The 20,006-nt window shown below is 33.6% G+C and overlaps 9 protein-coding genes across 9 annotated transcripts; 5 read left to right on the top strand and 4 right to left on the bottom strand.

Moving 5' to 3' along the window:
- Window positions 1-86: 86 nt before the first annotated feature.
- NAEGRDRAFT_67068 (uncharacterized protein) lies at window positions 87-2,003 on the bottom strand (the record flags this gene model as incomplete). Its single annotated transcript, XM_002677672.1, has 2 exons — window positions 87-1,438; window positions 1,487-2,003. 2 exons carry the CDS (start codon window positions 2,001-2,003, stop codon window positions 87-89), a joined length of 1,869 nt encoding a protein of 622 aa, XP_002677718.1.
- A 547-nt stretch (window positions 2,004-2,550) lies between these two features.
- On the bottom strand, window positions 2,551-3,402 carry NAEGRDRAFT_2919 (uncharacterized protein; the record flags this gene model as incomplete). Its single annotated transcript, XM_002677671.1, has 2 exons — window positions 2,551-2,709; window positions 2,752-3,402. Coding segments are annotated over 2 exons (810 nt in total), but the record flags the coding sequence as incomplete, so codon positions are not given.
- Window positions 3,403-3,645: 243 nt separating this feature from the next.
- NAEGRDRAFT_33321 (uncharacterized protein) lies at window positions 3,646-4,715 on the top strand (the record flags this gene model as incomplete). The annotated part of the gene is made up of 3 exons (XM_002677767.1): window positions 3,646-4,077; window positions 4,127-4,239; window positions 4,280-4,715. 3 exons carry the CDS (start codon window positions 3,646-3,648, stop codon window positions 4,713-4,715), a joined length of 981 nt encoding a protein of 326 aa, XP_002677813.1.
- A 13-nt stretch (window positions 4,716-4,728) lies between these two features.
- NAEGRDRAFT_67065 (uncharacterized protein) lies at window positions 4,729-6,161 on the bottom strand (the record flags this gene model as incomplete). The annotated part of the gene is made up of 2 exons (XM_002677670.1): window positions 4,729-6,045; window positions 6,099-6,161. 2 exons carry the CDS (start codon window positions 6,159-6,161, stop codon window positions 4,729-4,731), a joined length of 1,380 nt encoding a protein of 459 aa, XP_002677716.1.
- Window positions 6,162-6,548: 387 nt separating this feature from the next.
- Window positions 6,549-8,851, top strand: NAEGRDRAFT_79575 (uncharacterized protein). Its single transcript, XM_002677766.1, has one exon. The coding sequence runs from the start codon at window positions 6,633-6,635 to the stop codon at window positions 8,805-8,807; it is 2,175 nt and encodes a 724-aa protein (XP_002677812.1). The 5' UTR covers window positions 6,549-6,632; the 3' UTR covers window positions 8,808-8,851.
- Window positions 8,852-9,258: 407 nt separating this feature from the next.
- NAEGRDRAFT_33265 (uncharacterized protein) lies at window positions 9,259-10,566 on the bottom strand (the record flags this gene model as incomplete). The annotated part of the gene is made up of 2 exons (XM_002677669.1): window positions 9,259-9,782; window positions 9,879-10,566. The coding sequence occupies 2 exons, from the start codon at window positions 10,564-10,566 to the stop codon at window positions 9,259-9,261; spliced, it is 1,212 nt and encodes a 403-aa protein (XP_002677715.1).
- Window positions 10,567-10,770: 204 nt separating this feature from the next.
- Window positions 10,771-11,882, top strand: NAEGRDRAFT_83127 (3-oxo-5-alpha-steroid 4-dehydrogenase family protein). Its single transcript, XM_002677765.1, has 2 exons — window positions 10,771-11,150; window positions 11,306-11,882. The coding sequence occupies exons 1-2, from the start codon at window positions 10,777-10,779 to the stop codon at window positions 11,841-11,843; spliced, it is 912 nt and encodes a 303-aa protein (XP_002677811.1). The 5' UTR covers window positions 10,771-10,776; the 3' UTR covers window positions 11,844-11,882.
- A 409-nt stretch (window positions 11,883-12,291) lies between these two features.
- NAEGRDRAFT_67061 (uncharacterized protein) lies at window positions 12,292-13,005 on the top strand (the record flags this gene model as incomplete). Its single annotated transcript, XM_002677764.1, has 1 exon — window positions 12,292-13,005. One exon carries the CDS (start codon window positions 12,292-12,294, stop codon window positions 13,003-13,005), a length of 714 nt encoding a protein of 237 aa, XP_002677810.1.
- A 340-nt stretch (window positions 13,006-13,345) lies between these two features.
- NAEGRDRAFT_67060 (rabGTPase-activating protein) lies at window positions 13,346-19,880 on the top strand (the record flags this gene model as incomplete). Its single annotated transcript, XM_002677763.1, has 6 exons — window positions 13,346-13,409; window positions 13,493-13,882; window positions 13,921-14,771; window positions 14,846-15,259; window positions 15,306-15,743; window positions 15,786-19,880. The coding sequence occupies 6 exons, from the start codon at window positions 13,346-13,348 to the stop codon at window positions 19,878-19,880; spliced, it is 6,252 nt and encodes a 2,083-aa protein (XP_002677809.1).
- Window positions 19,881-20,006: the final 126 nt, after the last annotated feature.

Genomic DNA, 20,006 nt, shown 5'->3' with positions numbered 1-20,006 from the left:
GATTTAAGATTGAAATAGTTGAGGGTGCAATTAGGCTTTTAAGTGAGAGGAAAAAATAGGGTCACGCTTCAACGAAACACAATAGTTTATTCGATTTGTTCTGTAGATTTGTCATCAACCTCATCCACTATTTCCTCTACTTTCTTTTGTTTTTTAAATCTAAAGGCAATCAAGAGTATGGCATAACAAACTGAAGCAATGCAACAAGCAATGAAAATCAAGTAAAAGATGGAAACTGGACTAATGTGTTCAAAAGCCAATGTCATTCCTAAAGGAATCAAAAGCTCTCCAATACAACCTCCTAAAATCATAATTGAGGTCATCCAACCAGAAACTTCAAATCTCATATAACTTGCTGGGAGACTGATAGTCAAAGGATACTGAGAAGCAAAGGCTGCTCCTAATATAATTGAAGAAATCCACAAAACTGTTGGACTAGATGGGAAAATCAATAATGGAATCATACCAGCAAAACATCCAATAGCATCCAAAACCAGTAAGGTAGCATCAGAAAATATTGAGGTTAAGATAATACATCCAAATCTTGCAATTGTAAAACTCAACCAAAAGGCAGAATTAATTAAAAATCCTTCATCCTCAGTTGTGACCTTAGTCTTGTCAATATATGTAACAATGAGTGAACCAAAACCAATTTCAGCTCCAACATAGTTCAATAATGCAAAAGCTGTCAAACCAGACACTACAAGTTTCTTCCAAAGAGGTGCTTGTATCAATTTATCACCCTCTTCTTCTTCTTCATCTTGTTCCTCTTGTTCCTCTTCTGGCTCTTCATTTTTCACTTCGATAGAGTCCTGAGACTTTTCTTCTAATTCCATATCATGCATAATATCACCAATATTTCTGAAATCCTTCTCCTCAACATCCTCAAAACTCTTTGAAATTTGTTCAATTTGTTTTGTTGGTTCTGTAGCCTTCTTATCAGCTGGACGTTTATAAGCAAGGAAACAAAATATAGCAATTGGAATGACACCACTAATAGCAATACCAGCACCAATGAAATATGATAAAGCCAATGCATTCTTAATTGGATGTTCCTCTTGTCCCTCAATTGTTGGATATGCATCATTGATAATTCTCACAATAATTGGACACATAAATGAACCAATACCAAAGCATGCATGTAAAAATTGCAAGAAAGCAGAAACAAGCTTATTATTTCCCCAAACCCAAATTACTAAAACATTAGATGTCAAATCGATAAATCCCAAACCAAGTCCACAAAAGAAATATGTCATGGCCACGAATAAAAACCTATTCAAGAAAGGAATAGTTATAAAAGCTCCACTCAAAAGAACAAGTCCTAAAAGTAATAATACCTGATTCAAAATTGTCTGTACAACTATCGATTTAACCTTTCCTTTCAATAAATCCAAAACCCATCCACCAATCATTGATGAAAGAATGTATCCAATACCTCCTAATCAATCATTAGAAACATGTGAAATTTCATTAGAATATAACATACTCATTGTGAATAATATACCCATCTCTCCCTCTGCCACTCCAAGTTTCTTAGAGAGTATTGGCATTGTTGGTCCTAGCATTGCTAATCCAACTCCAAGTGGAATGAAAAGATAACAAATTAATAAAGTTTCATATAATTTTCTAGATTTCAATAAATTAACAAATCCTCGCCATCTCAATTTCCAAGCTTCCTTTCCAAAGTAATTTACTACTTGTGCCTTCTTTCTATTCTTCATTTCCTTCAAATCAATACTAGAAAATGATGTAGATAATGCTCTTCTAAACGAAGCCGTCGATGATAAAGGATTATTGCTATATTGTGATTTAAGTGGCGTCCGAATTTCTGTGGCAATCGGATGATCCACAAATGCATCATTGATACCAACTGGTGTTGTTGCTATTATTCGTGTCGTAGGTGAAAATGTTGATGATGTATTATTTGTGTGATGCTGAAACACATCCTCCTCCTCTTCCGAGGCTTCATTATTTAGTGATGGAGTCGAAGGTAATGAGGGCATTCAAGTTACAACTTTTTTTTGAAAGATATTCTTCAACCTCAGTTGTTTACAATCAAGTATTTTACTCAACCTGGAGAGGAGTTGTAGGAGTAATAATATGAAAAACACGTGTGTGAGATGATTCGAATTTGTACGAAGGAGAATCTTTGAATCTTGGAGATGATTGGATTGCCTTTTTCTGAATTCAATATGTTAAAAGTATTTTTGAACTAATTCGCGCTATGTTGTGCAATGTGAAGAAGAATTCATTCTTTTTCAGCTATTACTAAGTTTCATCTATTCTGTTAAATGTAATTTCCAATTACAACAGTTGGTCGAATTGATTGCTTATAAAGCATTCTGTAGTGTCGAGAATGCACTTTTCAATTGGAATGAAATCTCCATATCCAAAATATTGTTGGAATTTCGAGTTGGAAAAGTTCAACATTTTGTACAGGCCCTCCTCTTCTCCCATTTCATCCTTGATAATGTGGGGAATGGTTGTGATTTGAGGAAATTGTTTAGAGATGGCTCTGCTCATAGAAATCCATTGATATTTTTCACTCACTAGGACGAATCGTTCACCACTAACATTGGGGCAAGTGAGAGCCAGTACATGAGCTTTTGCCACATCTCTAACATCGACAATACTGAAACCGTCTGCCTTTGTTGTTTTACCATCATCTCCTGGAATTATCTTTGATTTCATCATGTGATTGAAAATTAACTTGTTACTGAAATTGAGCTCTCCAATTCCACCAATTTTCACTCTATCCACTTGAAGAATAGGTCCAATAATTAGAACAGGATTCAAGCTCACTACCTCCACAGGTATATTTCCATTTCTTTCATTCGAATATTTATCAATCATTTCCTGATACCATTTCCATGCTTCCTTCTCAGCCATAGTTTTGCTATATGCAAATGGATTACTAATCAGAGATGATTTCTCATTCCAATCCGTCTCATAATAAACCTTTCCAAATACTCTATCAGCAAATCCAATTAAAGCCCCAGTACTACTCGTAACAATCACCCTCTTCACTCTATCTCTATATTTCTCCACAGAGTTTAACACATTTCTCGTTCCCTTCACTGCAGGATCCAATAACTTAATTTCAGCATTGTGCGTATCATTCACAGTGGGAGTCAAATAGAAAGGACATGCTGTATGAATCACATAATTACATTTCGAAATGATACTATCGAATGATCCTTCCTCCATCACATCAGCTCTAAATAATTCCAGATTTTCCTTTGCATTTGGAAAATTCATCAGATGAATGAATTTACATTGTATCAGTGGATCGGAGCTGTGCGGATCGTATCGGATGGTTCCACAAACTTTGTATTGTCCCATTGCCAATAATTCCCTGACAATGTGTGATCCTACAAATCCATTAGCTCCTGTAACACAAACAGTCTCCATTGTTATTTCTTATGAGAAAATGAAAGGAAATTGTTTGAATTTTTTTAAAATTTAAAACAGATGAAATTGGCGGGAAATTACAAAATGTTAAAACAACAACAAGAAAGAATTACAAGGATTGGATATTGGTCATTCCAATGAAAAACAAGAAGAATAAATAATGATAGAAAAATCATTTATAAATTTATTTTAAATTATATTTAAAATTTAATTAAAAAAAATACAACAACGAAAATGGAGGGAGTGGAACATACTGCTAATGGTGGAACGGAACAAGTCTTGTCTGATGAGCAAGCTAAAATCTATGATCGTCAAATTCGTTTGTGGGGAGTGGAATCACAAGGAAGATTGTTGAGAACTAGAGTTTTGGTTTACGGAATGACTGGATTGTGTACGGAAATTTGCAAGAATATTGTCTTGTCTGGTGTTGGACATGTACATATTATGGACGATCAAAAAGTAAATCACTTGGATCTTGGATGTAATTTCCTGGTGAGAGAATCGGATGTTGGTGAAAATAGAGCCAAGGCTTGTTTCCCTAATTTACAAGAATTGAATCCTTTGATGAAAGTCACCTTTGAAGAAGGTTCTCTTTCGGAAAAGCCAAGTGAATTTTATGATGCATTTGATTTTGTTATTCTTAATAATGTACCATTGGATCTTCAAGTATGTGTGTGGAAATTTAATTTAATTATTTAACACTTGTCATCTTTAGATTAATGTTAATAATATTTGTAGACAAAAGAACATTTTATTTATTTCAACAACTAGTTTTGGATTATTTGTTCTTTCATTCCAAGACTATCTTGACAATTTCAATTACAAGATGTAAGTGTTTATTAATGAGATGATTTATTAATTGTGTTAGAAAAACCCCACAAATTGTGGAAAAGACTGAATCATTTGTTTCATTGGAAAAATCCCTTCAACATGATTTATCAAAGCAAAGACATTTATCAAAAGTATGGTTGAGTGTCATGCTTTTACTTATTTATCAATCAGTCAATAAGTGCCTTCCTTCGATAAATGATGGTGAAAAGTTAATAGAATTCAAGAATAGTGGAGCAGTTCAAAAAGTTATTCCTCATGTTACATTAAAGCAATTGGACCTCATAGATAGTGAATTTGCTACATTCTTGTGTAAGTTTGCTAATACTGAAATTAATTCAGTATGTGCTATTGCTGGAGGTGAAATTGGTCAAGAAATCATCTCAATTATCACTAGAGATAGAAAGCCACTCAATAATTATTTCATCTATGATGCCTTCCAAACATTTTCTGGTATTATTGAAACATTCCACTAAATTTTGATACAACCTAGTTTCTACGTTTATTCTTCTTTGTTGCCTTTCCCTTCTTGTTTGAGAAGGCTGTTTCTTTTCTCCTCTTTTCTGCTTCAAATGCTGCCTCTTCTTCTTCACCCCATTTTTGCATTTCTTCCAAGTCTGCTTCGTCAAGCTCAATATCCACAGATTCCAAGTTTTTAGACATTTGGTTAATATTAACTGATTTTCCTTCGATTTTTTCTGGCTTTCTCTTTGGAAGGTCATATTCTTCATCTACACCCAAAATTTCTTCTGTAATGACAGTTTCTTTTTCAAACTCTTCGTCATCTTGTTTGGCAAATTCAAGTGATGAAATATTGGAAGAGGTTGCAAACTGCTTCAATTCCTCATCTCTTCTCAATTGAGCCTTATCCTTTTCAACTCTCAATCTTCCAACAACTTCATTCTTTGAGCTCATTAATTTTTCTAACAAGTCATTGTCGAGTTTTACCCAGGTTTTTTCCTTATTTTCAACTTGTCCTTCCTCGTTAACTATTGGTTGTTCAAGATTTAAATCATCCAAAGTCAAACCTCCCAACCCAATTCTCTTAACATCCACAAGTTGATGTCTAATTGAGGACATCATTTCTTGAATTTTATCAGGTTTGTAATCATAAATTGTAATTTCAGCAATATTATTTCTCTCATCAATTACATTAAATTCAGGTGGATTAATAATCCTCTTCAAAGAATCCTTAATATCAGATCTGAAATGCAACAAGGCCTCGTCCTCTAAACCAGTAAATTTATCTCTTGTTTGAATTCTATATACTCTCTTACATGGAGCTCTTACTGATCTAAAAGCTTTCACAAGAGTGTACAATTGTGTAACAACAGTCAATCCACCAATGGAATCTGGAAGTGGTAATATCGAATCAAAACCTGGTTTTCTCAATGGATATTCCTTTGGTAATAAATCAAGAACAGAATAACTTTGTGAAACTTCTTCCAATTGTTCTGAATCATATTCCTCATCATATTCCTCTTCTTCCATATTTTCATTTTCCTCATTCAAAATTTCAATAGGTGTTTCACTTCCCAATTGTATTCCCTTCTTCAATTTCTGATGATATTGAAAATGTTGATAATCATATAAAGAACCTAATCCATCAGACAACCAATCAACAGGTTTATCAAAAGCAATAATTAAAGGATCCGATGTATGAACAGGTTGTCCATTAATTAATAAATTATTTGTACCAATGACTTGTCGGAGTTGTTTCTTACTTCCTGTAAACTTTTCATAGGTTACTTTTTTACTTCCTGGTTGTTGTTTCATAATGGTTAATTCATTATTACGAAGAAAATGCTAAATATTATTAAATATATGATATTTAAATAGTTTGCAATAATAATACTTACCCTGATTCCGACTTTGGAACAATAACCCAAGTCAAATAAAAGCTTATCAACACGTTTGAACATTTTTTTAAATTAATTTTTCATCAAATTGATTGAATTTGGAAAAGTGAATATTCTTTATTAACTATTTTTGTAATATTGTAATATTGAAATGAATATCAGAATATTCTCCTCATTCAAGCCAGGTCAATGAACTTTGAATGCATCTCAGTTGACACATTTGAAAAAAAAAACCAGATTCAAAATATCAATTATTGAGGTCAACTTTCCTCTCCAAGATTAAGTGAACCAATTTGTTATCTGCGTTCCCATCTCCCAGTAAATTTACTTGGATGCAATCCTTCTCCAGATATCATTCAAGTGACAATAAAGAACAATAGGCAGTGATGGGTTCTCTCGTCAATTTTAGTTGTGATCCATCATCTCCTTTCCAAGCAGCAACAATCCAAATTTTATTTTCTTAAAAATTTAAAAAAAGTTGAAAGCCTTCTTTGATTTACAGTTGTTTTGATACATTTAAACTTTTGGGAAATTATGATTCCTCTGCAAGCACAGCAACAACAAATGTCAGGTGGTGGTAGTAGTGGTTCTTCTTCATCACCAGTTCCACATTATCATCAATTGATCAAATTTAATGTGGGAGGTAAAATTCTCTATACAACTCGTGAGACTATTCTCAATTCATATCATCATAGTGCAATTTATAAGAATAATGCTAATCAGTCGAATATTAATGAGTTGGTTTTTCCAGGCAATTGCTTGCCCTTCTCTCAAAAGATTCGTTCTCCAACAGCCTACCAATTGGCCATGAAGAATTACTTGAATCATCAGGAGACAACTCATCAAAAACAACCACTTTCTAATACAACCACAACAAATAATAACTCTCCTCAAGGTTCTACACCAACAACAACAACAACAGCAGGTAATAGTGGTACTGGAAGTAGTGGTGATTTGACCAATTCTAATAATTTGGCTTATAATTCACTTTCAACTTTTGTTGATTTGCACAATCGTAAGAGTAGAATGAGCTTTTCTGAAGGAACTACTTCTTCATCAAATCAAAACAATAATAGACTAAGTAATGTTTCGTCCACTTCAACAACAGTCTTTGAAAACTATTTTACCAGATTGTTGGACGAAAATCAGCATTTGGGTTTTATCAAGGATGAAAATGGATGCTACTTTATTGATAGAAATCCAAAGTACTTTGCTCTCATCTTGGAATATTTGAAGAGTGGAGAGTTGAATTTATTTGACTCTGCAGAGTACAGAAGTTCTGAATTAGATGCTCCTGAATATGGATTCCATGACTTGCAATTGTTTGCACAAAAGATAATCAAGGAATCTGATTACTTTATGCTTGATGTTTCTGATCAATTGTATAATATTGTTGGAGATCAATTATATGTTTCAGATTGCTTCCAAGATCGTACCAATCGTTCTAATCAACGTTGTTTGATATTCTTTGATAAGGATCCACTCAGAAGACCATGCTCATTGTATATGAGTGGTGTTTGGTTTGATCGTCACATTGTTGATAAGGAATGCTTTGTCAGAAATGGTGTTATTGAAATTTATATGGATGATAACAATACCACAAATAATGAATATATTGGAAAGAAGAAGAAACCATATCAATATGTTCCCTCTCAACAATCTAGTGGAGTTTCTGGACAAGGATCAAGTTCTGCTGATGATGCTGATAGTGAACCATTGACCAAGAGAAAGAGTTATGATTCCAATACTTTCTTTAGTTCACTTTCGAATATGGTTTCTAATATGAATACTCAAAGCAATAGACCACAACAAAAAACTGGCCCACTTCGTCTCCAATTTGTCATTCATCCACAAGTTGATGTCAAAAATAATGAAAAAGCAAACATGATGAATTTCATTGGAGTTGATCCATCACTTTTAGATATTTCAAATGCTGAGGAGAAACCAAAATTAAATCCAAATGATGTCTCTTCATTGTTCTCAACATATGGAATGTTGGGTGCTTCTAGAAGATTATCAATGGAATTCCCTCAATTGGTTGAAAATGTCCTCGTTGTAAAGGATATCAGCTCTTTCAAGAAGGAATTCAGACTTATTGAAACTGCAGAACCAGCTGTAACCAGAATTCAATTCAACAAGAAGTATTTCAACTTGTCAGATTACAATCACTCTATTAAGATTATGAGAGATGAAAAGGATCCAGAACATGTTACCATTGTTGAACATTTCACTCAAGTTCCAGAAAAGTTTGGTCCAAACAATATTGAAAATAATCCAAACATTCCTGCCAATTCACCAGGTGGAGGATTATCCAATGCTCACAGAAGAGTTACTAGCGAAGTTCCTGTAAGAAATAATGGAACCAATGTTGGAGATAGTACCTCAACCCTCACTACTGAAAATAAGGGTCTTTTGGATGATTTCTATGTTGAAGTTGTTAGTAGTGACGATGATGAATTCTCTGTTCCACAACCAATTTCATCAAAGAGAAAGAGTTTGAATCCAAATACTGTTAAATCTAAACCTGCCTCAATTCTTGGAACTAAAGCCATTGAACAAACCAAGGAAACTCGTATGAGAGTGATAGCCAACAATTTCTTAGCCAAATCAAAGAAGGAATTCCTCTACATTGAAAGTAAGAATAGAATCTACTGGGTATCCTATGCTAGAGGTTTAATCACATTAGAATTGAGTAACAAGAACTTGTAATTTTTATCATGTAAATTAAATAATGTAAAATAATAATTAATTGTATTTTTGTAAGATATTTAAAATTCAATAATTAAAAAAATGAAAAGATTGATAATTCAATTCTTCACTCGTTCCGACTCGAGGTGTTCCCTTTGTGAACGTGCAATGGTCAGATTAAAAACCTTGCAAAAACAATACCCATTCGAAATTGAAAAGGTTGATATTGTGGCAAAGGGAAATGAATCCTTCTATGAAATGTATCAATTTGACATTCCTGTTATGGTTGCCAAAGAGAATGGAAAGGAATTATGTAGACACTACGTACACGAGACAAATATTAAAAAGTACTTTGAGGAAAATGATGTCAAGCCAATTCATCTTGAAACTTTGAAATCGGAAGAAAAATCAGAAAATTAATTTTCGGAATCTTTAGGAATGATTAAACCATCAAATAATTGTAAATAATAATTTATAAAACTTCATAGAGGTGAATTTCAGTGTGCATTTCCTCGTCATTGTCATCGAGTGGATAAGCAAGTGGAATTTCCTTGAGCCATCCATCAATGGAAAGAATATCGGATAATCCAGCATCTAATAAGGATTGTTGAATGGAAGGACAAGTAACAATACGAAGACCCTTACGAATGAGAAATTGAGATTTCAAAATTTTCCAAATTGCTTGATTTTCCTTATGTGAAAAGAACCACTCAAACACATTGTGCATAATTAAAAGATCACATGTTTGAATCAAGTCCATTTCTTTCATAATATCTGAATTTACAATACTAATTCTATCATCCATTTTGTACTGTTTGACCATTTCCTTTTGCAAATTGGCAAAGAACTCATTAATTTCCACACCAATTAATTGTTTGACTGAAAGAGGTTCAACAAACAAGTAACAATAGTAGAGAATAGATCCCAATCTACTTCCGATATCCATCATAACGATACCATTTTCTCTCATGTTCTTCTTTGATAATAATTTGTGATCTTGTTTGTCTTTGATAGCTGGATTCATTCCTAATGAAACCTTAATCTTTTCCAATAATCTTGATCTAATCCAAGCGTTTCTATTTACACACTGACGAGAGAAAATAAATGACAATTCATCAAGTGAAAAACTATGTGAAATGATATTCATAGGTTTGACATGATTACTTGAGCAACACTTTTCACAATAAAATTCAGGAATCAATCCACCTCTAAACATTTCATTCATTTCTTCATTGTCATACAAGAAACCATCAACATTAATTGTGTTGTACTTGCTATATCCTTCAAATTGTCTATTTGGATTGGTTTCCTCTGCAACTTCACCTGGGAAGTAAAATCTTTCATTTGGAGCATAACCATCATTATTCGGTATTCTATCACGAAGGGATTGTTTAATCTTTTGCAATACTTTCAAATTTGATTTGATAATTTCTTGAGTAGTTTGTTTTGGTTTTCCATTCTCATCCTCTTCACTACTAGTTGATTCACTATCATTAGAGGCACCTTCCTCCGAAACTTTCTCATCTTCAATTTGTTCAAATTCTGTATCAAGTTGTTTGGCTTCTCCTTCCTTTTCTTGAATCAATTTATCCAAGTAATCATTGCAAAATGTTTGAAAGATTGACAAATCTTCAACAGTTTTTAATTTGGAGCACCACCTTTGAAATTCTTCAATGGTAGGAGCTAACAACTCCGATCCTTCCTCATCAATATTACTCTCTCCCAATCGTTTTCTTCTTCCGATATCTGTTGATGATGTGCTTGTTGGTGTATTTGACATTTTTTTGTTGAATGTTTTAAAATAATTAAATTATTATATAACCCAATCAACATTTCAATAAAGTTTACTGAGAACAATGGGATTATTATAATATATTATTAAATTGGTAGCTTTTGACACAATATTTAAATATGATTCATCATAATAAAAGTTTCACTTATTGAAAATTCAAAAAAAGCGGGAAGAAAAAAACAACGAACGAATAAAAAAATGAAAATTTCCGTCGTTGATGCAAGAACCGGCAAGAAGCAATTGGCCGAGTTGGATTTGCAAGCACCAAGCTTGACTGATTTGAAGAAGGCCTATCATCAACAAAAGAGAGTTGATCCAAGTAGACAAGCTTTTTACTATGTGGATGCTACTACTGGTCAAAGAGGAAAGATGATCGTTGCTGCTGAAAATAATGGACCTGTTGCTGATTTGAAGGACGGATCTGTTGTCATGTTCAAGGATTTGGGTCCTCAAATTGCTTGGAGAACCGTCTTTTTGACTGAATATTTTGGTCCAATCTTGACTTTCCCACTTGCCTACTTTTTGGCTCCTTACATTCACGGAGAACCTGTTCAATTGAACAATACTCAAATGTATGTTTTTATATTTGATCCGATGATGATATTGAATTAATGGTGATTTTTAATGATGACATCATGATTGTGTTAAATAATTTTGATTTTGTTAATAATTATGTGAAATTTATTGATAATAACTGATCATCATCACCATCACACAATAATAATAGGATCGCCACTGTTCTCTTCATGGCTCACTTTATCAAGAGAGAATTTGAAACTCTCTTTGTTCACGTTTTCGGTACTGATACCATGCCAATTTTCAACATTTTCAAGAATAGTATTTATTATTGGGGTTATGCTTATCTTGTTGCTCACTTTACTATCCATCCAAAGTATCAATCACCATCTGATCTCCAAGTTTACATTGGTGCTGCTGGTGTTGTTTTGTCCATGCTTGGTAACTTTGTTTGTCACATTATCTTGAAGAATTTGAGAAAGCCAGGTGAAAAGGGTAGAAAGATCCCAAGAGGATTCCTCTTTGAATACGTCACTTGTCCAAATTATACTTTTGAAATTTTGGAATGGATTTTCTTCTCAATCATGATTCAATCTCTCCCATGTTTCTTGTACACTCTCAGTGGTGCTGGTCAAATGCTTCCATGGGCTATTAAGAAGCACGTTGCTTTGAAGAAGTTGTTCGACGGTAAGGACGGTAGAGAACTCTATCCAAAGAACAGAAAGGTCCTCGTTCCATTCATTTTCTAAACTCTGTTATTTCAATAAAATTATTCTCAAATTTTGTAATTTGAAATTGGCTTTTTTTGAAGAAAGAAAAATGAAAGAAAATCAACAAATTGTTGCCACGATCAATAATCTTCCCGAAGAATTATTGTTGGAGATTTATCATTTCTTTTCAATTCCAGAACAATATTTCACTATTGGAAGAGTTTGTGAATCCTGGAGAGAATTATCGTTTCGGGAGATTTACAAACAATTTACAGAATTTTTATCTAATATTAACTATTCTTCGTTAGATATTCAAAGTTGTAATGAACACAAATTATTCACCCATTTTCTAAAATTAAAGCTAAGGGAACATATTTATGGATTATGTGTGGAATTTCTTGAAGGAAGTGAATTTAAAAAAAGGGAAAGACAAAGATTTGAATGGGAAAAATTCGAACCAAAGAGAACCAATTGGTTTCTTGATGAAATGAAATTGGTGGAATATTATTTTGACATACTTTCAAAAAAAATTGAACAACCAAAAGATGAACCAAAAAAGGAATCTCCCAATAGTTTATTCAATTTATTTTCTTATTTTTCGTCGAGATTATTATCATCCAGCACTAGTTCTGTATCCACCTCAAACAACCTAGAGTTCAATAAGAAAATTTTCAAATGTATCATGACGGGTGACCATCATGTAGGAAAAACGAGCTTTGTGAAAAGCTCTCTTGACAGTTTATCAATTGGAGATTACACTCCTGGAGTAGTGTCATCAGCACACACATTCAAAATTTACAAACTTTGGGATGGTATCCTTAGAGATTTGCAATTATGGGATCAACCTGCTTATTTTTATACATCTTTATACAAGAGGAATGCAAATACTGCTTTGATAATGTTTGATTTGAATCGTTTAGAATCATTGGATAGAGCCGAGAATGATATTAATGATATCAAAGGAACTGAAAAGGTGGAAAGTATACTAATTGGAAACAAAACGGATCTAGTTCCAGATTATGAACGAATTATTCAAAGAAAGAGAGCTCAATTAATTGCTTTTAAAAGTAATGGAAGTTTGTATTTGGAAATTAATTGTGTGGATGTTAAACATGCTCATAATATTCTTTTGTTTGTTGCAGTCATGATGTATCTGAGGAATGGTGACGGCAGCAATGAGAAGGGAATTAAGGATTTTTAGAATGCTTGGGAAACCTTGATTCTCATTAATTAACAGTGAATCTTTGAGATTTCTTTCGCTAATAAGAAGATTATAATTTTTAAGGATCCACCATGAATTACAACGTTTCTCATACTGACTTGCCCAAGACTGTCCGATACTAAACAATAACAACGACTCAATTTTCACAATAACACCACCACTTCAACACTCGGATAACATGTTCTAATGATTTGTTCTCTTATTCACAAACAACCAATGGCCTTGTTTGAGTTCATGGAGATATTTTTCATTACCTTTCAACAAAACCATTCACCCGTCTGATTCTTCTTGATACAACGAAAATAAACATTTTAAAAAAATGCCTCTCAATCCATTCAAATCAAAAGGGCCTATCAATCATAACCTAACCGAAGAGGAAGATCGTATGTTTTTATATATTTGTTTGATGAAATATTAAAATGATGACGGGGGTGATAAATCTACTTTTTTTGATGAAACTTTTTAGATGATACTATTCATGAGGATGGATTAAAATTGTTGAACGACACCGATGAATTACAAATTAATTATCAGTGGTGTTCAATTGTAAATTATGGATTTCCTGAACCTCAATCAAATGATGATCCTGAAGTTTATCAAGCCTATACACAATGGATTAAATCAAAAAGAGAAAAAGTCTATGAAGAAAGTTCAAAAGCGTGGAAACATTATATTGATGAATGTGGTGGAATTCAAGGAAAATTGTTAAAATCGGACTCTGCAAGGAAAACAGTCAAGGCACTGGTAAGAAAACATTCAATTCCATCTTGGTATAGAAGACATGTTTGGATTCAAATAACGGGAGTGGATAAGAAAATGAAGGAAAACAGAGGATATTACAAGAAGATTCTCGAAGGTAAATATTTAAAGTTCTTTTTAATTTAAATCAAACAGTTCACAAGGGTCAAACATGTCCGAATGAAGCTCAGATAGACTTGGATTTGTGTAGAACTTTCCCTTCACATCCATTTTTCTGTAATAGTCACTCAATAGGAAGATCACAAATGAAGAATGTATTGACAGCATTCAGTTGGAGAAACCCTTACGTAAGCTATTGCCAGAGTTTGAACTATATTGTCGGAAGTTTATTATTGCACTGTGGAGAGGAAGAAGCTTTTTGGCTCTTAGTAACCTTACTCGAAGACATTTTACCAGCAAATTATTATAATCCAGAACTTACTGGTATGAGAGTGGATTCTTATGTTTTGGACGAACTAATCAAGGAAAGATTACCAAAACTTCATGCTCATTTACATAAATTTGGAGTAGAGACAACGGCATTTGCCAGTGGATGGTTCATGAGATTATTTATTGAGGTTTTCCCTATTGAGACATCGATGAGAGTTTTAGATTTAGTTTTCAGTGAAGGAACAAAAATACTTTTCAGAGTAGCAATGTCATATCTCAAATTGCATGACACTGCACTTGAACAAAGATTACACATGGGAGAAGTATTGCACTATTTGAATCACAGTACTAGAAGACTGTACGATCACTCCATACTATTCAAGCAATGTTTCTCATTTTATAATTTAAAGATTAAGCAAATTACAGAGTATCGAGAAAAGTTTACAGACATTGTCGATGCCGAATCAAAAGAAATGGAGAGGAGAAGACGTGAATTAAGGAAAAGAGAAGAAGCCAAAAGAAAACAAATTGAAGAGCAGAATTTGGAAGAGAGAAAACAAAGTCTCTCTAACGGCACTGAACAGGATGGTGAAGAATCTGCTGCAAGTGAGGAAGTGGTCGATCCTGAAGGTGAATAAACAGCAGCTGGCAATTATTAATACTGTGCTTCCATTTATAAAAAATGTCTAAGGAGCGACAACAACAACTCAAGGGGGCAAAATATAACGACTCTGATGAAGAAGAATTGAGTCTCGACTTGGACTCTGATGAATTGGGAGGGCAAGATGACACCCTCGATGATTTGTCTGATAACGATTCTGAGTATCATCTTGGAACAGGTACTAAAATTACCTTCAACTTGCAGAATAATAAGGAACATGGTGAAGTTGAACAATTGGATCAAATCGAAGAGTTGGAAAAGCAAATAGCCATGATGAAAATGGATCAAAAGGATGAAGATAAAAGTAATCAAACTCTACAAAGAATCCTTACCGAACCAATTTTTACAGATGAATTAAGTTTAGGAAAAGAGTTGGATGATTTTCTTGAGGAATTAGATATCCATTCATCAGCAAATGAAACGAGTACCGTTTCCAAATCAATAGTAAGTTTTCAACTCTCCGAATTCCATCAAAATATACTTGAAATAGGATGATAAAAGTAAGAAGGACATAACAAAGAGTATTCTTAAAAACGAGAAATTAAAGGCGATGAGCACAGAAATATACAAACCTTCGGTTAACGCTAAGGTAGGAAAAGTGGTATCGATAAGAGTTTCAAAGAAGTACACAGCCTTTGGAACAGATCGTGGCTTAATTTTAATATTCAGCTCTGACGACCAAGAGTTGAAATGTATTCTCGGAAACACAACAGGAGTGGAAAATGTATCGACAGGAAAGGTTTCATCACTAAGCTTTTCATTCCAAGAGGATTGGTTAGTAGCCGGTTACGAAAAGGGTGTTATTATTGTTTGGGATGTTCTTAAGGCAAGCGTTATCAAGAGAATAGACGATGCTTTTACTTCACCTGTTGTAAATGTTGCTTTCCTTACTGATATGTATTCAATTATTGCCTCCGAGTTGTTTTCTGTATGTATTAGTGTTAATGATTATTTCTTACATTGTTAATAGAGTACTCTTAAATGTTTTGCTCTTTCTAAGGTTCTTTTCAGATATAGTTACAGTTTAATGTTTCAAATGTCTGTTGGTGATGACCCAATCATTACGTTTGCAGTCATTCCAAAGGATTCTTCCAAATCTTATCTTGCAGTAGGTACAAGAAGTGGAAAGTTGTTACTCTATTCGATGGGAAAAACTCTTGTACCTGATGGAGATCCTGTCTCGTTTGGATATCCTCTCTATGGAAAAGGGTTATTGCCTTATCTTGCTTTGGCAAATTCCAGTTCAAACTCAAAGACTGGTATTGTGGCATTTGCATATGGGAAAGATGTGCACATAATAGATATATCTAAAGATGGAAAAAAGGATATTATTTTCAATTCTGAATTAACATCTGATGTTTGTGGTTTGGGATGGTTTGATGAAAAAAGTCTTGTTGTCATGACTGCTGACCAAGAAGTTTTATTATTTGATGTAAGGGTTGATGATACATCAGTAATTGAAACGGAAGATATCACATTTACAAACCCATTGGACCATTATGCTATGCAAGGATCCAAACACTCCAGTTATGATATCAATTCAAGAGGATTTGTTGTTCTCGGAGAACATGGTTTGGTAAAGATTTCTATCAAACCTTGGGAGGAGAGAATTTATCAATTATCAGATGCTGGACTGTGGAAAGAAGCTCTGGAACTCACTCACGAATTTTATACTGGAAAAGGAAAATGTGTGTTTGGACTTCCTGCCGATGCAGCATTGGATATTTTAGCCGCAAAAACAGTTGGACTTGTAACTGAGTATTTACGATTGAGCCTTACAGGTTCAGAATATAAGGATGACTATATTTATAAGCTTGTTGGATCAACATGTATTGACAATTGTATGAAAGTTGGAAGAGAAGATGTAGTTTTTAGTGCAGTCCATACTACATTTGAAGAATGTGGAAAGACACAGATTTTCTTGGAATTGTTAGAACCATTTATTCTGTCTGGAGCATTAAAGAGTATTCCATGGCCAATTTTCCAAGGCTTCATTTCAAATTTCAAGACTCAACAAGAAAGACTTGATACATTGATTATGAGATTGGATCTTCAACAATATAATATGTATGATAAGATTATTCAATTTTGCAGAGAATGTTCACTTCTGAAAACTTATGTACATGTTACTAATATTTACCAAAGAGAATATGTAGAACCTCTTGAAAGAATACTTGAAGAATATGGAGAAAGCCGTGAAAGAGAAGTTGCAGAAGTAATTCTCTACTTCTTTGAGAGATACCTAGTTGGTAATGTTCCAGAACATGAGGATTTGGTTACTGATATCAAGAAGGATGTTGTCGATTTTATATTTGATGAGGAAGAGGATGGTGACAGAGATCCAACATCAGCCTTCCACTCCATTGTCAGGCACTATCCTGAAAAGCTATTTGATGTTCTTGAAATAGCAATGAATGATGATTCAGCCACTAATCCATGGGATGAAGACTTTACCCAAGAAAACCTTATTGAATACATTTTGAGACTCCAACTGCCCCATCAATTTATGAAACATCCAAGTTTCTATGATGGAAGAATTGCTTTCTTCTCTTTCTATGCTAAGTTTTTAGCAAAGGGTATACTTAAAGCTGAAGACTATAATATCCTTCTTGTAATCTTTACCTTCCTTTCAGAAGATATTTTGAGAAGACTTAGGAATTGCACTGACGATAAAGAAAAACAAAGAATTTTGTCCCTCAGAGAGGATAGAGAAGAAAGATTTATTGAAATCCTTGAAAAGAGAAAAACCTATTATGATAAGACCAAATTCATGGAACTTGCAAAAAGATTTGATCTTTACAAACTTGCCAAGTTTTTCATGTCTAGCACCCAAAAATATCAGTGGTATCTTGAAGTCAATTTAAAGAGATTGTTCGAGATTACTTGGTCTCAAATTCCAGAGCTTGCCGAAACTTTGGTTGTTGACTTGTCGTTTTCTAATGCTTGCCATCAACACGTAGTCATGACAATACAAAAATTACTTGACGAAGAAAGGGATCCAGAACGATATAGAACTCTAAGATTTTTCTTCTATTGTTATATTACTTCCTTATTATTGGATCCAACTTCTGAGAATGGTTCTTTGAATATGAATGAAGTTGCTAAAAGGGGTATCTCTGTGGAAGAGTTAACCTACACATACTTGCAAATGGTTTGCGACTTTGAAGACAATAAGAAAGTTAAGGAGTATTTACAACAACAAGGATCCGGCCTTGATGTTGATAAATGTATGAAAATATGTAAGGATGTTCCAGAAGCAAAATCTTTCCTTCTCGAAAGAACTGGAGAAGTCAAACATGCATTGAATGAAATTTTGAGAGAATTAGAACACACTGTTGACCTTCTGAAATTAAAGTTAATTGATGAAGTTTCCAGAAAAAGAAATGCTGCTTTTGAGAAGAACTTTGATGAGATTAGTAAGGATTTCAACTTGATCACAGATGACCCACCTGTTTATTGTCCAAATGAACCAATTATCGAACAAATGAAGGTTTTACAACAAAAACCAAAAATCAAACTCCCTAAAGTAACTTTGAAGGAAGGTTATGATGCTGGAGAAAAAGCAGAACTTACTGATGTGCTAACTTGTCATGAATCCAGAAATCTGGTAAAAGAACTCAAGACTGCTATTAACTTGTGCTGCGAAAACAGTGAAAGAAAAACTCTGGATGATAGTGAAGTTAGACAATTATGGTTCAGATTGTTGAATACCTTTGTTTTACTTCAAAGAAAGTTGAGATATGGATTTTTAGAAGGAAAACCTCTGAGTGTTAGTAAGAGAGAGGAATCTTCAGTTTTTCAAAAGAAAATTGTTGACAGTGAAGGTTTTGATGAGTTCGATTTGGAGGATACCCAACTTGATGAATTTGATATCATCAAGGAAGAAATTGTCGATACAAACACTGAAATTATCAAGATTGAGAAAGACTTGAATGCTGAGAGAGAGTTGCATGACCCAGATGAGGAAAGAATCGAAAGACTCCAAATTAAATTAAAAAAGAAAAAGGATCACATTCATAATCTCCAAATGCAATTGAAGAGTTTGGAAGAAAAGGAAAAATTAGAAAAACAACTCGAAGAAGAACGAAATAATGATCCAACAGCTCCTCACAACATTCAAAAATTGGCTAATCTTTGGTTACAAAGATGTAATTCATTGTATATTAGAATAATACTTAGTGAGATGATGAGATATGTGGATATTCCATCAATCTTGAATGATATTGTTACTGAGCACGATAGTGATGCATTCGGTAATGTTAAGGTAACAATTATGAGATTATTAGATAATTATAGCTACGAAAGTGGATTGTTAAAGCAATCCAATGAACTAATTTCTTATGACATTTTCAATATTGGAAATCAACTACACAGAGATTTGAATAGTGCCCTAAAGCCTAACAGTTTATACTGCTTCCTTTGTGGAAACCCACTAGGTAAGAAAACCATGGAAGAATCAAGTATGTGTAGAATATTCCCTTGCGGTCATGCATTCCATGTAAATTGCATCGGTATTAAACAAGTGGCATGTGTGCATTGTGAAAATAAGGATGAGAAAGAATTGATACAAATCGCCAAGACCAGTCGCACCTACATTATGGAAGGCAGAAAGGTTAATGAAGAGGAAGTACGTGGAAAGTTCTTTGATTTCCATCAAGTAAAGTCTACTGTAGATAAAGCCCTGGATAAGAGACCACCAATAGACTTGCTAGATGATTTATCATTGAAGAAGAAGGGTGGTAATGCCAAGAAGAAGAATGCAGCTGATATTGCTTTGGAACAATTGAGTGCTCCTTCATCATCTTCAGTTACCAGGTTAACTGGTGTAAAGATTCTACAGTTAGCTCCTGAAAATCTTGGAAATGGAAGATCCAACAACAGGTCTAATGCTAATAAGGTAACACTTGTAGCTATTGATGAGCACGCAGAAGATGAAATTTTAACTCGAGACAGAACAAGTACATTAACCCAACAAAAAACAAAAAGAAGAATTGGACCTGTTCAAAAAATCACAATTGTTGATTTTGAAGAAATTGTTAAAGAAATTGAAGAAATGTATGATTAATAAATTAATCATAGCTATGTGTGACATTTCCGATGACAGTTTTTTAATTTTTTGTAAATATTTTTTATTCGAGGTTAACCAACTTGCGATGATCCAATCATGAATTGATATTTTTCCATCGGTGAA

Source organism: Naegleria gruberi (assembly GCF_000004985.1).
Source record: "Naegleria gruberi genomic scaffold NAEGRscaffold_21, whole genome shotgun sequence".
NCBI lineage: Eukaryota > Heterolobosea > Eutetramitea > Acrasida > Naegleriidae > Naegleria > Naegleria gruberi.
Note: the sequence above shows the minus strand (reverse complement) of the source record. Positions and strands in the feature narration are given on the sequence as shown.

Excerpts from the sequence above, each read along its gene's own strand:
- NAEGRDRAFT_79575 (XM_002677766.1), top strand. The coding sequence starts at position 6,633 with ATGATTCCTCTGCAAGCACAGCAACAACAAATGTCAGGTGGTGGTAGT.
- NAEGRDRAFT_83127 (XM_002677765.1), top strand. The coding sequence starts at position 10,777 with ATGAAAATTTCCGTCGTTGATGCAAGAACCGGCAAGAAGCAATTGGCC. Across the intron at positions 11,151-11,305 it reads CAATTGAACAATACTCAAAT|GATCGCCACTGTTCTCTTCA; the intron begins GTATGTTTTTAT and ends CAATAATAATAG.